The sequence below is a fragment of the Hyperoodon ampullatus genome (genome assembly GCF_949752795.1).
Source record: "Hyperoodon ampullatus genome assembly, chromosome: 12".
NCBI classification, from domain to species: Eukaryota; Metazoa; Chordata; class Mammalia; order Artiodactyla; family Ziphiidae; genus Hyperoodon; species Hyperoodon ampullatus.
In genome coordinates, this window is record NC_136925.1 from 62204562 (window position 1) to 62220543 (window position 15982).

Below are 15982 nucleotides of genomic sequence, written 5' to 3' on the forward strand. Positions count from 1 at the left end.
CTTTTCATCTTGTTTATGGTTTCCTTTGCTGTGCAAAAGCTTTTAGGTTTCATTAGGTCCCATTTGTTTATTTTTATTTCCATTTCCCTAGGAAGTGGGTCAAAAAGGATCTTGCTGTGATTTGTCATAGAGTGTTCTGCCTATGTTTTCCTCTAAGAGTTTTATAGTGTTTGACCTTACATTTAGGTCTTTAATGCATTTTGAGTTTATTTTTGTGTATGGTGTTAAGGAGTGTTCTAATTCCATTCTTCTACATGTACCTGTCCAGTTTTCCCAGCACCACTTATTGAAGGGGCTGTCTTTTCTCCACTGTATATTCTTGCCTCCTTTATCAAAGATAAGGTGACCATATGTGCATGGGTTTATCTCTGTGCTTTCTATCCTGTTCCATTGATCTATCTTTCTGTGTTTGTGCCAGTACCATACTGTCTTGATTACTGTAGCTTTGTAGTATAGTCTGAAGTCTTGGAGTCTGATTCCTCTAGCTCCATTTTTTTCCCTCAAGATTGCTTTGGCTATGCGGGGTCTTTTGTGTTTCCATACAAATTGTGAAATATTTTGTTCTAGTTCTGTGAAAAATGCCACTAGTAGTTTGGTAGGGATTGCATTGAATCTGTAGATTGCTTTGGGTAGTATAGTCATTTCACAATGTTGAGCCTTCCAATCCAAGAACATGGTGTATCTCTCCATCTGTTTGTATCATCTTTAATTTCTTTCAGCAGTGTCTTATAGTTTTCTGCATACAGATCTTTTGTCTCCTTAGGTAGGTTTATTCCTAGGTATTTTATTCTTTTTGTTGCAATGGTAAATGGGAGTGTCTCCTTAATTTCTCTTTCAGAGTTTTCATCATTAGTGTATAGGAATGCAAGAGATTTCTGTGCATTAATTTTGTATCCTGCTACTTTACCAAATTCATTGATTAAGTCTAGTAGTTTTCTGGTAGCATCTTTAGGATTCTCTATGTATAGTATCATGTCATCTGCAAACAGTGACAGCTTTACTTCTTCTTTTCTGATTTGGATTCCTTTTATTTCTTTTTCTTCTCTGATTGCTGTGGCTAAAACTTCCAAAACTATGTTGAATAATAGCAGTGAGAGTGGGCAACCTTGTCTTGTTCCTGATCTTAGTGGAAATTGTTTCAGTTTTTCACCATTGAGGATGACATTGGCTGTGAGTTTGTCATATATGGCCTTTATTATGTTGAGGTAAGTTCCCTCTATGCCTACTTTCTGCAGGGTTTTTATCATAAATGGGTCTTGAATTTTGTCGAAAGCTTTCTCTGCATCTATTGAGATGATCATATGGTTTTTCTCCTTCAGTTTGTTAATATGGGGTATCACATTGATTGATTTGTGTATATTGAAGAATCCTTGCATTCCTGGGATAAACCCCACTTGATCATGGTGTATGATCCTTTTAATGTGCTGTTGGATTCTGTTTGCTAGTATTTTGTTGAGGATTTTTGCATCTATGTTCATCAGTGATATTGGTCTGTAGTTTCCTTTTTTTCTGACGTCTTTGTCTGGTTTTGGTATCAGCATGATGGTGGCCTCATAGAATGAGTTTGGGAGTGTTCCTCCCATTTTCACTTTTAACTGCCATGTAGCACTCCAATGTATAAATAACTTTTATCTGTTTTTTAGCTGAACGTTAAAGTTTCTCTAGTTATCAGTCTAGAGGATGACTTGCTATGTCATAGTGTATGCACATTTCAACTTAGTAAGAATGAAATCTAGTAAGTAATAAGTAGAAATCTAGTACGATATTGCCAGTTTTTCTCCAAAGTGGTTCCATCATTTTATACTGCAACCCACAGTGTGTGAGAAGATCCATTTCTTTACATTTTTGATAAACTTGTTTTTGCCAGATTTCTAAGTTTTGCCAAATCAGTGGGCTCAAAATAGGCTTCATTTTATCTTTTATTTGCTGGTTCCTGATTATTAGTATGGTTGAATATATCCTCTCTGTTAGTGACCATTCAGATTTCCTCTTCCATGAATTGCTTATGTCCTTTATCCACTTTTCCATTGGATTATTTGTTATTTTCTTATTGATTTGGAGGATTTATTTATACATTCAGGTACTAACCATTTGTCAATCATATACATAAATGTGGTCTATTCTTAAATAACTGATTGTATCTCTGGAGTTTGCCCTGTACAGAAATGTTAACAAGCAAGTTAAAACTGAGATGTAGATAAGAAAGTTGATATTTCCATGAGTCGATGCTTCTGGAAAAGGATTATGAATGCTACTTTTTCATCATTTCCTTATTTGTGCAGAGAGTTCAGAGTTCCCAGGTTCAGAGAGTTAAGTGTAGGCCACCTAGGTTTGTACTTGAAAATGTCTGCTTGATTGCAGAGTAAGTAGCTTAGGATAATTTCAGTACTGAATAAGAGCCAATTCTGAGAGTGATTAACCTCAGATTACTAGATCTAATAGACTGTGTATCTTCTATCGAAATAGAAACTGTTGGACACTGGGTGCGTCTCTGGCCATGACCTCTCATAGGAGCACACAGAGTCAGCTTGAGGCCAGGGCATGAGGCATGCAGCAACAGTCTGTCCCCAATTTACCTCTCAGATATTTTACTACAAGGAAAGTCGCTGCTCATGACATAAGTCCCTAGACTCAGGCAATTAAAGAAAACATGAAGAGCAGAATAATGTCATGGTGATGTCAGGTTGCATGGACATGTTGCCTTGGGAACCCTGATAGGAAATCTTAAAATAATGATGGCTTTCTTTCTATTTCAGAGGTGTGGCGAAATCTTGTTTGAAAACCCTGATCAGAATGTCAAATGTGTTTGCATGCTAGGTAAGAAGTCTTCTCATTTAAAATCTATTAAGTATGCTGATGTCATGTGAGCTTACTGTTGTTCTGTTGCCTTACTGATTGTCTCTTGTTCCATATTGCAGAGGCTAATAGGCTATTTTATAGGTTTATAGACAGCTATAACACATTTATATGTGGAACACTTGATGATAAAGAAAGGGTTTGATTTTAATAACTGTCAGTAAGTCAGGAACCATGCTTCTGAGTCTTTCAAATTTTTTCTTGGATCATCAACATCACATAGTATTGGGTGCTTTGTATTCAGGCAACTGTGATGAAAAAGTAAGAAGAATCACATTGTAATTCCTAAACTAGAGATCATATGCTAGGCAAGTAAACTGTTAAGTATTTACACCACAGCACAAAGCCCTTACTTACAATGCCTGGGAGGAATATACATGTGAACTAAACTGAAGTCAGCACAACAGTTACCCACACTGCACTTGTAATAAAAATTGCAGCATTATAATGAATAATCATTTGTTCTTGTGGGATGATATATCATCAGTGCCTTTCACAAACTTTTTAATATATAATATTCCATTAAAAGATGAAGTTGTTATTATTTTCCTCATTTTGTAGAGTAGAAAACTAGTACAGAGAATATAAGTGATGCACTTAACCTCAAAATGAGAAATGAGCCAAATCATGATATGAAAGTTTCTAATCTGTAAAAATTTAGGTCTAGTGTTTAGATCTTATTTGAGCCACTAAACTATGTCCAATGAACTTTTAATTAAGTAATTATAGTAATAGAACAAAACAGTAGCATGAATAAATAAAAATAATCCTTAAATTTGACTTTCACCAAAATTTCACCCTAATCCATTCCAACTTTTGAACCATACTTATAGCAAAGAAAAAAATTATTCATTTTAGCTCCTTCCATTTTCTCTGGCTGCCTCATATGTTGGCAGCCTAGGTTATTGGTAAGATGGCTCAAAAGCAGACAGCAAGATAGAGGCAGGGGAACGTCTTGGTAATTTATAATTCAAGATAATCAAGATAATGGAGGCCAACCTAAGACATTCAGAGCTTTGAAGTGTCAAGTTCTTGGTTCACCCCCTCCGGCATTCCCTGTCTACCCACTCACACACCAGGTTTGGGGCCCCTGCCTTGGCCCCAGCTGTGCTTCAGCACAATTGAGATGGAATAGGGAAGAGGGTCACTAGCCAGGCACACCATTTGCAGTTGTCTTCTGTCCCCCCGGTGTCTCCCCAGATCTTTCTGAAAAAATACCGTTTTTATGCTTTGAGTTGTTTACCTCATGACATCCACGAACAAGTCATCCTCATTAAACTCATACTTCTGGCTCATTATATTCAATGAGACATAAGTGTAAAATTCACCTGAAGTTACTCTGAAGTACTGAATTCAAAGCAATTTTAAGTGAGAGCAAACTATTGTCATATGTGGGCCTTACAGGCAATCATTTCTATGTTCAGGGGAATAGCTCGTGTTGGATATGAAGGTAAGTAAAGATGTACTGCAGAGCTGGCTACACTGAGTATTTACTATGTATTCCTTAAAATTCTGTCAGAGGGGTACAATGTAGACGATGTTAAAAGTACCAAAGTGTAATAAGTGCTGCTTTGTTTTTTCCTTCACCCTTAAGGAGTTCAGCACTGGTCACTCCCATCCCCCTCCTTTTTCTCAATTTAGCCATAAGATTTCTCTCAAATTAAGATAGACCTCAAAGTTTACAGAACTATATCGAAGGGTACACACCTGTATAGTAAGATGTGTACCTTAAGTAGGTGTAATGAATTGATAACCAAGGGAAGAAGGAAGTGGAAGAGAAATTATCTCTCATTCCACAATGAACGTATGAGGTGTGGCCAGTTCCTAAAAGGATTTTATTTTTCAAAGTATAATGAAACTGCTAGGTACAAAGAGCCAAGAGTATTTAAAGAAACTGCCTAAAATGATCGATGTTAATTCACTTAGTTCATTTGCTACCTTCTGTCTGGGAAATTCTAAATCCTGGGAAAAGAAACTTTATAAAAAGAGTTTCCGGGCTTCCCTGGCGGCGCAGTGGTTGAGAGTCCGCCTGCCGATGCAGGGGACACGGGTTCGTGCCCCGGTCTGGGAGGGTCCCACATGCCGCGGAGCGGCTGGCCCCATGAGCCATGGCCGCTGAGCCTGCGCGTCCGGAGCCTGTGCTCCGCAAAGGGAGAGGCCACAACAGGGAGAGGCCCGCGAACCGCAAAAAAAAAAAGAGTTCCCGATCAGACTTGGTGCCCTTCTTTCCCTTGTAATTTGACAATTTGACATTTTCAGTGGCCCTGCTTTTGTTTCGTGTGTGATTCCGTTCGTGCTGATTGGCGTCATATCATTAGAATGTAAGGTCGTACTGTTTTATCTGCCATGGCTTAGAAAGGGGTGTTCCTATTGTCAGGTTTGGGGTTGAAATTTTTTATAAATCATTTCAAGAGATCGTCAGTTTTCAAAGAAATAGAATACCATAAGATCAATATTTTATTAACATCTAACATGAGCACAGAGAGACTTGCTTTGTAGTCCAACCTCTGAAAAATTAACTGTGTACTTTGAGAAGTTACTTCATCTTTCAAACTTCAACTTATAGTTTTTCTGCAAAGCGGTAATAAAAGTGTCTGTCCCTTCCAGCCCAGGGGTTGTCCTGGTAATACAGAATGTGATGTTCTGTGAGGAGACGTTGCCTGCTATGATGCCCTAGATATGGTTTATGCATCAATAAAGTAATAAATAAGTAATAAACAACTGAAAATAAGCAGATTGATGATAAACAATAATAAACAAATAGTAAATTATTTATGACATTAACAGTGTTTAGAAAAGCAACTGAAAAGACAGAACTATGCAAATGCGAGAGCAATTTTAAAAAATATTAAATATGTTCTTCAAAATTTTGTCATACCTCAAAGGCATCACCTAATATTCATTCAAAGGATATTCATTGAGCATCTACTATATGCAAGGTACTATGCTAGGCACTGGGAATGCAAAGACCAGTGGAGCACAGGCCCTGCGCTCAGAGGGTTTACATTCCAGGCAGAGATTCAAGCCCCAAACCCCAAAATCTGCAATGCTAGCTTGAGAGTGACAAATGATAGAAAAGAAATCACGTGTGTTGGAACTTCAGAAGATGAAAAGAGTGCGTACAATTGGGATATGGAGACATGTGGATTGATATGCAAAGACCAAGAAAGAGGCAGCATTCTAGGTAGATACATGACCATTTTTAAAAGCCCAAATACAGGAAAACTGAGGAGTGGAGAAGGAAGTAAGTGTTTCAGGCCACAAGGAGTATAAAAGGATAAATTGGAAAGGAATTTGAGGCCTTATTATAGACAGTTTGACTGTTACCACTGGCTATAAAAAGGACATAAGTACCAAACGAAAGAGCGTTCTGGTCTCTTTTATTTAGTCAGTTAGAGAGCATTTTTTAATTTAGATAGACAGTATTATAGAATATTCTATAAACTAGTTTCTGCGGGGCAGTATTGAGTACAGCTGTTCACCAAATACTTGTGAAATTAAATAATTTTAACCCAATGTATATTTGAAACTGATGGCCTGAATTCTAGGCTTGATTATTTTAGTGAATATTACTTTTTTCTTTTCTCTTTGATATCAGATATCATAGTATTTTATTTAAGAAGTACAATATTGTCATCTTTTATACTGGAAAGAAATTGATATTTTTTCACTTTTTAATCTAATAAAATTGGGAGTTTTTTTATTTTAAAATTTTGCTCTTATCACTGGCATCTGCCTCTGATTTTTGTATGTGGACAATTTTGAGGTCTATACATTTTTTCTTAGAAATTAATACACAGTCTGTTTTAAGGCAAAATAATATCTGTTATCAAAGTAGGTCACTACTTTGGTGGCATAGTGGAAAGAACAGGGCATTTAAATATCTGGACCAGCTAAAAACTGTGTGGTAATAGGAAAGTCACTTAAGAGTTATAGATCTCAGTTTATTCCTCCCTAAAATGGAATAAGAAGTAATAATAACAATATTATTATCTACCTTATTAGGTTTGTTGAGGATCAGATAACGCAACAAATATTAAAGTATTCAGTAAACTGTTAGAAGTCCTAGAAATATAAATAATATTTTATTGATACTAATAATGAAAATGTTCTAAGTTCTTGCATTTAATTTAATACCAGTAGTATTTTTATGCAAACTGACAGCTTTGATATACTTTCAATATTAAACTGTTTCAGTTTGCTTCAAGTGAATAGATATTTTCAAGTACATGTTTGCAGTCTAGAAATAAGCATATTATCATCATAGGTTATTAAAGAAAGATTATTGTAAGGACTATTTTCTGTGCACTTAACTTTATAAAAGTGAATGTCTATGTTCAAAGACAAAAGCTTTCAAGTTGCTTAACTTTGATTTACTGAGATTAAAATGCCTTGGGAATTTGAACTAATTTTTAAAAATTTTTATTGGAGTATAGTTGCTTTACGATGTTGTGTTAGTTTCTGCTGTACAGCAAAGTGAATCAGCTATATGTATACATATATCCCCTCCTTTTCGGATTTCCTTCCCATTTAGATCACCACAGAGCACTGAGTAGAGTTCCCTGTGCTGTACAGCAGGTTCTCATTAGTTATCTATTTTATACACATTAGTGTATATATGTCAATCCCAATCTCCCAATTCATCCCACCGCCCCCTTCCCCCCTTGATGTCCATACGTTTGCTCCCTATGTCCGTGTCTTTATTTCTGCTTTGCAGATAGGTTCATCTGTATCATTTTTCTAGATTCCAGATATATGCGTTAATATACAATATTTGTTTTCCTTTTTCTGACTGCTTCATTCTGTATGACAGTCTCTAGTCCACCCACATCTCTTCAAATGGCACAATTTCATTCCTTCTTATAGCTGAGTAATACTCCATTGTATATATGTACCACATCTTCTTTGTCCATTCCTCTGTTGATGGACATTTAGTTTGCTTCCATGTCCTGGCTATTGTAAATAGTGCTGCAATGAACATTGGGGTGCATGTATCTTTTGGAATTATGGTTTTCTCCAGGTATATGCCCAGGAATGGGATTGCTAGGTCACATGGTAGTTCTATTTTTAGTTTTTTAAGGAACCTCCATCTGTTCTCCATAGTGGCTGTATCAATTTACATTCCCACTAATTAATTTTGTCTTACACTTACGAAGCACTTCATTCTTATCATGTGAGTACATCATTTCACTCCTATATGCATGTCCAAGGATGATATTTTCTAACTCTAAAAGAGAACAAATTGAAACTTGGACATTCCCAAGGGAGGGCAGAGACGGCGTTATCCTCATCTCTCACCCAGGTCCCGGCCTTGTTTTACTTTTCAATGCACTCATCACCAAATGATGTATTTTATATTTGTTTGTTCATCGCTCTCTCCCAGTCTCACTGCACCACACACCCATATATACAGAATGTAAATGTAAATATCATGAAAACAAGGAATTAGTGTATTTACTGCTAAGAGTCCAGCATCTGGAAGAGGGTCCAGCCACCTAGCCCCTCACTGGAGCTTAATATTTGCTGAAGAGATACATGGTGATGCATTTGTCAGAACAGCACAATTGTCTGTAAAGCATGGCCCAGATGTGCCAAAGACTGATAGGTCTAGCATTTAAAACCCTCTGCTAACTCAGCCAAGGAATGGGTCAGCTCCTAATTGAACTAAGTGGGAGTTTCCCAAGCATACTACTCTGGGTTACAGGATGAGAAATACATAGTTCTCTACAAATAGACAATTAGAACGTATCCTAAAAATATAGGTGATTATCCATTATTTCTTGAGCACTACTCTATGCCTACCCCTCTACTAGTGTTACTCTGAAAGTTGATGTAATAGTGAGCTAGGTAGAATCCCTGTCACCACCCTTTATTCTGCAGCTGGAACACTGGGTTAAGAAAACAGGAGGAGGATTATTATTTCGTCTTCTCTATATTTACAAGAACATACAAAGTATTATTTCACCCTGAGGTTTATTGTTTAAAAGGCTTTTACATTCTCTTGCTACCTTTCAAAAATTTTTATTTGGAAATCAATACTGTCTTGCATAAGGAAAATAAGTTTGCTAGTTTCACAGTTGTTTTCCGAGGAACGTGGCAGCATTTCCACAGCAACCAAACACCACACTTTTGTTTGCAGCTGAAAACCAGAACTCAGATAAGAGCTAGCTGCAGAACAACAACACAAGCAAAGGTCAAACTATCAGAACTGAAGTTATCAGACCCCAAAACTATAAATGTGCCAGTCTTGTAGTAGCTTCATTTTCGGTCTGAAGGAAGAGAAAATGAGACCTATCATCCTTCGCACAAAGCTACACTTCAAAAATATTATTCAATCAACCAACATTTATAGGTACATACTGTGTGCCAGGGTAGCGATGCGAAGACATTGAAGCTCTGGTTCCTACCCTCAAGAAGCTCCCAATCCAGTGGGGCATGGACAACGACACAGGCAATGACAATATAGCATGAGAAACCATAATAAGGATGGGCCAGGGTGTTATGGGAGGGAGAAAGGTGTCAGGACAGGTCTGTGCAAGTGGTGATAAGGAGCTGAGTGTCAAAGAGAAGCAGCTCACAGCCCTGTGAGGCTGGAAGAGGGCAGCCTGCTGTGAAAGGCATTGGCAGTTCTAGGTAACAGGAGCAGCAGGTACAGGATGCTTAATGTGACCAGTTAGAGAAACTGGAAGTCATTATACCTGGAGAACAGAATAAGAGGAAAGAAATGATAAGATAATCAGTGTGGAGAGGAAGGTGGGGCAGATTATAAGGGGTCTTATAACAGGGTAAAGACCATTTAGGGGATGTTTAAGCAGGGGAGCTACAATGTGAAATACAGGTTTTAGAGGGCTCACCTGGTCAGAATAGAGAATGCACTGGAGGAGGACAAGACTGAAGAAAGAAACCAGCTTAAGGAACTGCAGCAATAATTAGGAAAGAAATGATGAGTCTGTGCCTGAACTAAGACCATGTCAGGGAGGACAGAAGGTATGAGATTCAGCGGACTTTGAGAGAGGATGATAGGACTTTACAATGGAGTGAATGTAGGGAATACAGCTAAGTAGATAGAGAACAGATAGAGATGTGTTTCCCCCCACATACTCCCAGTGGAGAGTATTCAAGAATCAGATTTGCAATTGGGGGAAATGATGAGTTAAATTTGGGCACAATACACTGAGATGCCCAAGGACTTCTCAGGTGCAGAAGGGAGTCTGGAGCTCAGGAGAGTGATCTGCTGGTAGGCAGTGGTGACTACATATCAACGATGATGACACCCTGGGGAAGGCGAGGAGTGAGATGGAGATGCACCTTAGAACACCTGGAAGCATCACTAGAGAGTTGGGCAGGTTCAAGAGGAGTCTGAAGAAGCCTAAATAGGTAGGAGATTAAGATTAAGAGAAACAGAAGGAAAAACAGAATGCTATCATCTTGGTCAAGAGGAAAGACTTTCAAAGGAAGGTCATGCTAAAAATGTGAAATATCATAGAGGTCAAATGAGATCAAGCCTAAAAGGTGTTCTTGGACTGAGCAACCTGAAGGTAATATAATATCAACAAGAGCATAACTAGTGGAAGGGCAAAGGGTCAGGAGGGTGGCATGGAGCTAAATAAAGAGAACCGAGGAGGGGTGCTACTCTCTCAAGAAATTTGTCTCAGAAAGGAAGGTGGGTAATCTGACAGTGCCTGGAAGGAGTTCTCAAGATGGGAAAGGTTTGAGGATATTTTGATGCAGAGAGGAAAGAGCAAGTAGAGGAAGTGGTTGGATATTTCTGAAGAGAAAGAGAGTAATTGTGAGCCTTAAACCCCCCTCACACTGTGACCGGGAGAAGGTGGTGATGGTGGACAAGGAAGTGTAAGGATAGAGACACATCTCTCAGGGTGACACATGTCTGAGGGCAGAAACTGAGACTAATCCATCTAACTGTTTCCCTTCTTTCTAAGAAGAAAGCATGATATTCTGAGGAGAGTAAGGAGAGTAGCGGAGGCAAGCAGAAAGTGGTAGGTGAAGGTCTGAAATTAATGAAGGAAATGAGAAAGAACCGACTCAAGAGGGGTAAATGGGTAATTATTTGAAGCAGTTCTAAGGTTAGAATTTATGAACTAATGTCCACTCACTAAAAATAAAATGTAAAACACAAGCTATGTGTTCCAACACGCATTTCAGAAAGTAATTGCTCCCTGTTCACGGACACCCTACCCTTTTCTCCTTTAGATGCCTGCTTCTCCTGCAATGGTCAGGGGGCTGCCTTCCTTGACCCTAATTCACAAGCCCCTCTCTCTCATACTGCAAATATTGAATTATTTCTCCACTCCTCCATCTAGCCTGCATATTTCAAGGGAGCAGGTGTCCATTTTGTTTAAATATCTTTGTGTCCCTAGCACCCAGAATTGGCCTAAAACTCCAAAGAAGCACCCAAAAAGTTCAGAAGGAAGATAGAAGAAAAGTGTAAGGTTATGTATTCTCCTCTTAAGTCCTCCTCTGACCTCATGGTGCGTCAAGAACTCTCTTTTCTGACTTGTCTTTCGTAAAGGGGAGGCCTCCACCTGTACTTCCCAGTTGTCAAGGAGACCAAAGGTGCTAAGCCATTTGAGCTCTGACAGTACCAGTGTCTCCTGAGCTGGGCCCACCCCTGGCCAATCACATCCAAGCTCCCTCTTCCTCCTCAGCTGCTCCTTCTCCGGTTCACTTTCCCCTCTCACAAATTTCATTCAAAGGCTTTTTGCTCTCAGGATGAGTCCCCCTAGGAATGCTTGTATACATCAAACTGCATTTTTTATAATGTTCCAGAGACAATGTTACCTCTGTTTTGACCCAGAAAGAATGTTGGGCTTTTTGCTGGAAGGAATACAGATTATAATTGTATTTCACTGTAATATTTAAATCTTTTTAACAGACAAATTATTCATGATAGCTAGCTATTCAGCATGGCTTAAGAGGTCCCAACTTGTCAATCTCAAACCACCTGCCTTGCCAGCTGTAGTATATAATATTTCCTAATGTATATAGATTATAAACATTCACAAATATAGAAATTTTCAAAGAATGAGACAATGTAATATATATTATAAAAGATATACCAAAAGATAATTTTAGATGAAATAAATGTTTGCTCCCATTATATCAATTGCTGTCTTTGAGCTATAAGATTTTTTTATATCTAAATGTCAAAAGATATTTTATTAACTTGCCAGGATATCAGTTCCAACGAGACAGCTAACTGGTGGTAAAGAAAGCTCAGTTTCCATAAGCCCAAAGCTTTTACACTGACAGATTAATGCAAGTTTTCAACTTTTGTGAAGCTAGCTTGGATACTATCAAAATTAATTACTGATTTTTTACTGCAAAAATCTTAAAGGCAAATGTAAAGGTATGTTATATATAACAATAAGAAAATGCAAAGAATTTGCTTTTGCCTACGTTTGGGTAGTCAACCACATATGCATTTACTACATTTGTTGTATAGTCAACATTTAAAATGTTTTATGGCATGTAACCTAATGAGGTAGTTAACATTATGAAATCTTGTATATTGTCATTTTACCTTTAACTAAATTCTGGACTCTGAGGGTTCTAATTCTATTTGGCACAGCAGAAAACTTCATTCCGAAAGAGACCCTCACATTCATAAGTATAAGAAAATAATGCCAGAAATGTTAATAGGATATAGAATTCCATAAGGTTGGAGAACATGAGTATCTTCATTGTTCAGTGATCATCATAAACTACAAATCTGAGAGTTTCTGCAATATGTATAGTAAGTTTATAAAAATATTTCCCATACCAAGCTTCTTTCTAAAATCATATTGCACAGATTCAGGAAGTACTTGAATTGTGTTCTACTAGACTACAAAATGCGGGGGAGATTATAAAGGTAAAACCCACAAAATTGTATAAGTCATTTGTCAAGAATTAGGATTGGAGCTGGCAAGAAGTAAGAGTGCTTATTAAGCAAGGATTGGGGTTGGAAATGACTGCATAGTTACAAGGGTAGACCTTGAGACTATGAGGTTGCAGCTGGCATCTGCTAGCAGATATTGTTTTGAGAACAGCTGGTGATGTCCTTGAGTCTGATGCAGTTCAAAATATTCAAGTTCTCAGTAATACAGGAACATGTCTGAAACCACATCCACCATGGCCACCTACTTCCATTTTGGGTGCCTGAACCACAGTTACTCCATTTTGATTTTTAAATGCATTCTTTTCTTTAATGGTTCAAACAGATGCACAATGCATGTTTAATAGGCCACAAACAGGCTGTTTTGGTTAGCCAAAAGTTCAAGTTAAATCATGTATAAGCCAGAATGACTTCCCCATACCTCAATATGTGAAAATTTCTTCCATCAATACAAACTTCCAGTTATGAGATGAATAAGTTACAGTGTTCTAATGTACAGCATAGTGAGTATAGTTAATAAGACTACTGTGTACTTGAAATTTCCTAAGACAGCAAATCTTGTATTCTTACCACAAAAGAAAAATGGTAACTATGTGAAGTGATGAATGTGCTAATTAACTTCACTGTAGTAATCATTTCGCTATATATGTATATGTTAAACCATCAGGTCATAAATCTTTAACAGATTACATTGTGCAACCTAAATATATACATTCTTTAAATTGTACCTCAGTAGAGCTGGAAAAAAATTTTAAAACCATAAAATTATATTGCAATGTCAAGAGAACGCATTTCAATATTTTGTCTTCTTTTAGAAAATCAAATACTTGGGAAAATGTAGTTGAACATTTTGGAAGTAGATATTGAATTCAAAAATACATTTTCTCAGGAAAAGTACAACACCTTATTCCTGAATTACTACTTTCTTTATAAAACAGGTTTGTTAATAATTGATTCTACCAAGCAGTCAGTGGGAAAAGGTACTGTCCTCTGCCTGCTGTTTCACTTTTTGTGTCAAGGAGTCTTCTTTCATGGATCATGCGTACAACATGGTCGATAATGAAATGCCAAGATGATTCTGGGAAGCAGTATATGAATGACTATGGTCACATTGTGGGTAATTTAGCAAAGACATTTGGAACTTGGTCATCACAGAGGCTAAAGCAAATCTCTCAATATTTGAAGGAGCTTAGTTTTTTCAGATGTTGCTTTCATAGGCGATTAAGATTGAAAGCAGCTTTGAGTGTCAAGTAGGAGAAGGAGCCAGTCATTTCTCAAAACCTAATCCGCCTGCCTAGACTCCAGAAGTTCAGGGTCAGGGCTCAGACTTGTAACCACACAGAGTTGTGTAAATTTTAGGCCATTACAATAAATAAAGAATTTTTTCCCTGTAGCAATTGTACTGTTGGAAATGGAGAAGTGTCTGATTTTTTTTAAAAAAAGAAAGTTTGACTATGCGTGTCAATTTTCTTTACTTTCTTTTAGGGAAAACTTCTTGGAAGATGCATTAGCATCTTTAAAAGAGCAAGTTTTCAATTAATGTATTTAACATTGGTATATATGAACTAATATGTGTACATGTGTCCAAGCTTATATTTATCAATAGCCTGATATCCCTCAACAATTGAAATTGTAGTTTGCATATTTATTGACACTTCTAACTCCCCTGCTATTAGTTTGTTTAGCTACTGATATATTTAGATAGAAAATTTTTTCTTATTTTATTGCAATATAGCTTAAATTATGATAAATATCCAATTTTTAGGTGTACACCTCATTAATTCTTGCAGAGTTAACACATGCATGTAAAACCACACAGATCAGTTTAGACAGCTTCACACATACCTCCTCCCAGACATCACCTCCCAAAGATCCATACTAATTCACTGGCTTCTATCACTATTCCCTAACTTTGAAATTTTTATACATGGAATCAAAAAGTATATATATTTTTCTGTCTACCTTCTTTAACTCAACATTGTCTATGAGATTCATCCATGCTGTTGCACACAGTTATAGTTCATTCTTTCTCTGTTTTTTTTTTTTTGTTACAGAATAGAGATCAGCAAATAATGACCTATGGGCTAAAATTGGCCTGTTGCTTGTTTCTGTAAATAACGTTTTATTAGAATATAACCATTGCCATTCATTTATATATTGTCTAAGGCTGTTTTTGCACTGCATTGGTAGAGTTGAGTAGCTGTGTTAGAGAGCATATGATTTCCATAGTCTAACATATTACAGAAAATGATTTCTGACCACAGCTGTAGACTGTTCCAGTTTATGTGTGTGTATGTGCATGTGACTATTTATTAATGCTAGTGGTAATGAACATTTGGCTCTCCCTAGTTTTGGACTGTTACAAATAATATTGCTGTGAACATTCTTGTACAAGTCTTTTTGTGCACAAAATTACACATCGTCTCTTGAGTACTTACCTAGAATTGCAACTGTTGGGTCATAGGGCATGTCCATATTCAACTTAGACTGATTCTGCCAAACAGTTTTCCAAAGTGGCTGTACCCACTTACCCTCCCACCAGCTGTGTATGAAAGTCCCATAAACAATTTAACACTCGATAATTATCATTGAGCAAAAGTTAGAATGCATAAATCATTGTTCAACTCAATACAAACAATATTTCATGTAATAGCCTTTAATGAAGATCATGATTAGCATTTATGTAAACAAATCATCACGTTGATAATAGTAGTAATAAAACAGGTATATTTAATTTTTTGATTATCAATGAACATTAATGAGATGATGGAGTTTGTTGCTTAAATCAAACAAGCAGTTATTCTTTGTTGACCACTTGGAATTAAATATCCCACAAATGATCCTTCCCCACCCACAGCAAAACCCCAGTTCATAAATAAAAACTCTTTTTTGTTGAGATAAATAATTTCCTTTTTTTTCTTTTACTAAAAAATACACAACTATCATTTTTACAGATCTAAAGTTATAAAATAGAAGTTATACTAGAAAATTATAATTAAGGCATCTAATTCTGAAAATTCATGAGGCTAGTCCCTCACTATGAAATCACATAGCCATAGTGATTCTAAGTTTAACCCTCATATGTTGTTTTTGTGGGTTTTATTCACACTTGCTTTAGGAATGAAGCAACAAATCGTTTTCATTTTGCTCTTTTTATGAGTTTCTCTCAGTATTGGGTATGTCCAGGTGGAAATAGGAAGATCACCATTGGTCAATATCAGAATTGAGTCA

At 36.9% G+C, this 15982-nt stretch overlaps 1 protein-coding gene across 1 annotated transcript in view; it reads left to right on the plus strand.

Moving 5' to 3' along the window:
* Positions 1 to 2735: 2735 nt before the first annotated feature.
* The window catches only part of PDE7B (phosphodiesterase 7B), a gene marked incomplete at both ends in the record, with an annotated part of 214726 nt that continues 201479 nt past the window's right edge, over positions 2736 to 15982 (plus strand). The window contains one exon of the mRNA XM_079716794.1: positions 2736 to 2817. Within this exon, the coding sequence (XP_079572920.1) occupies positions 2736 to 2817 (82 nt within the window). The remainder of the gene's footprint in view (positions 2818 to 15982) is intronic.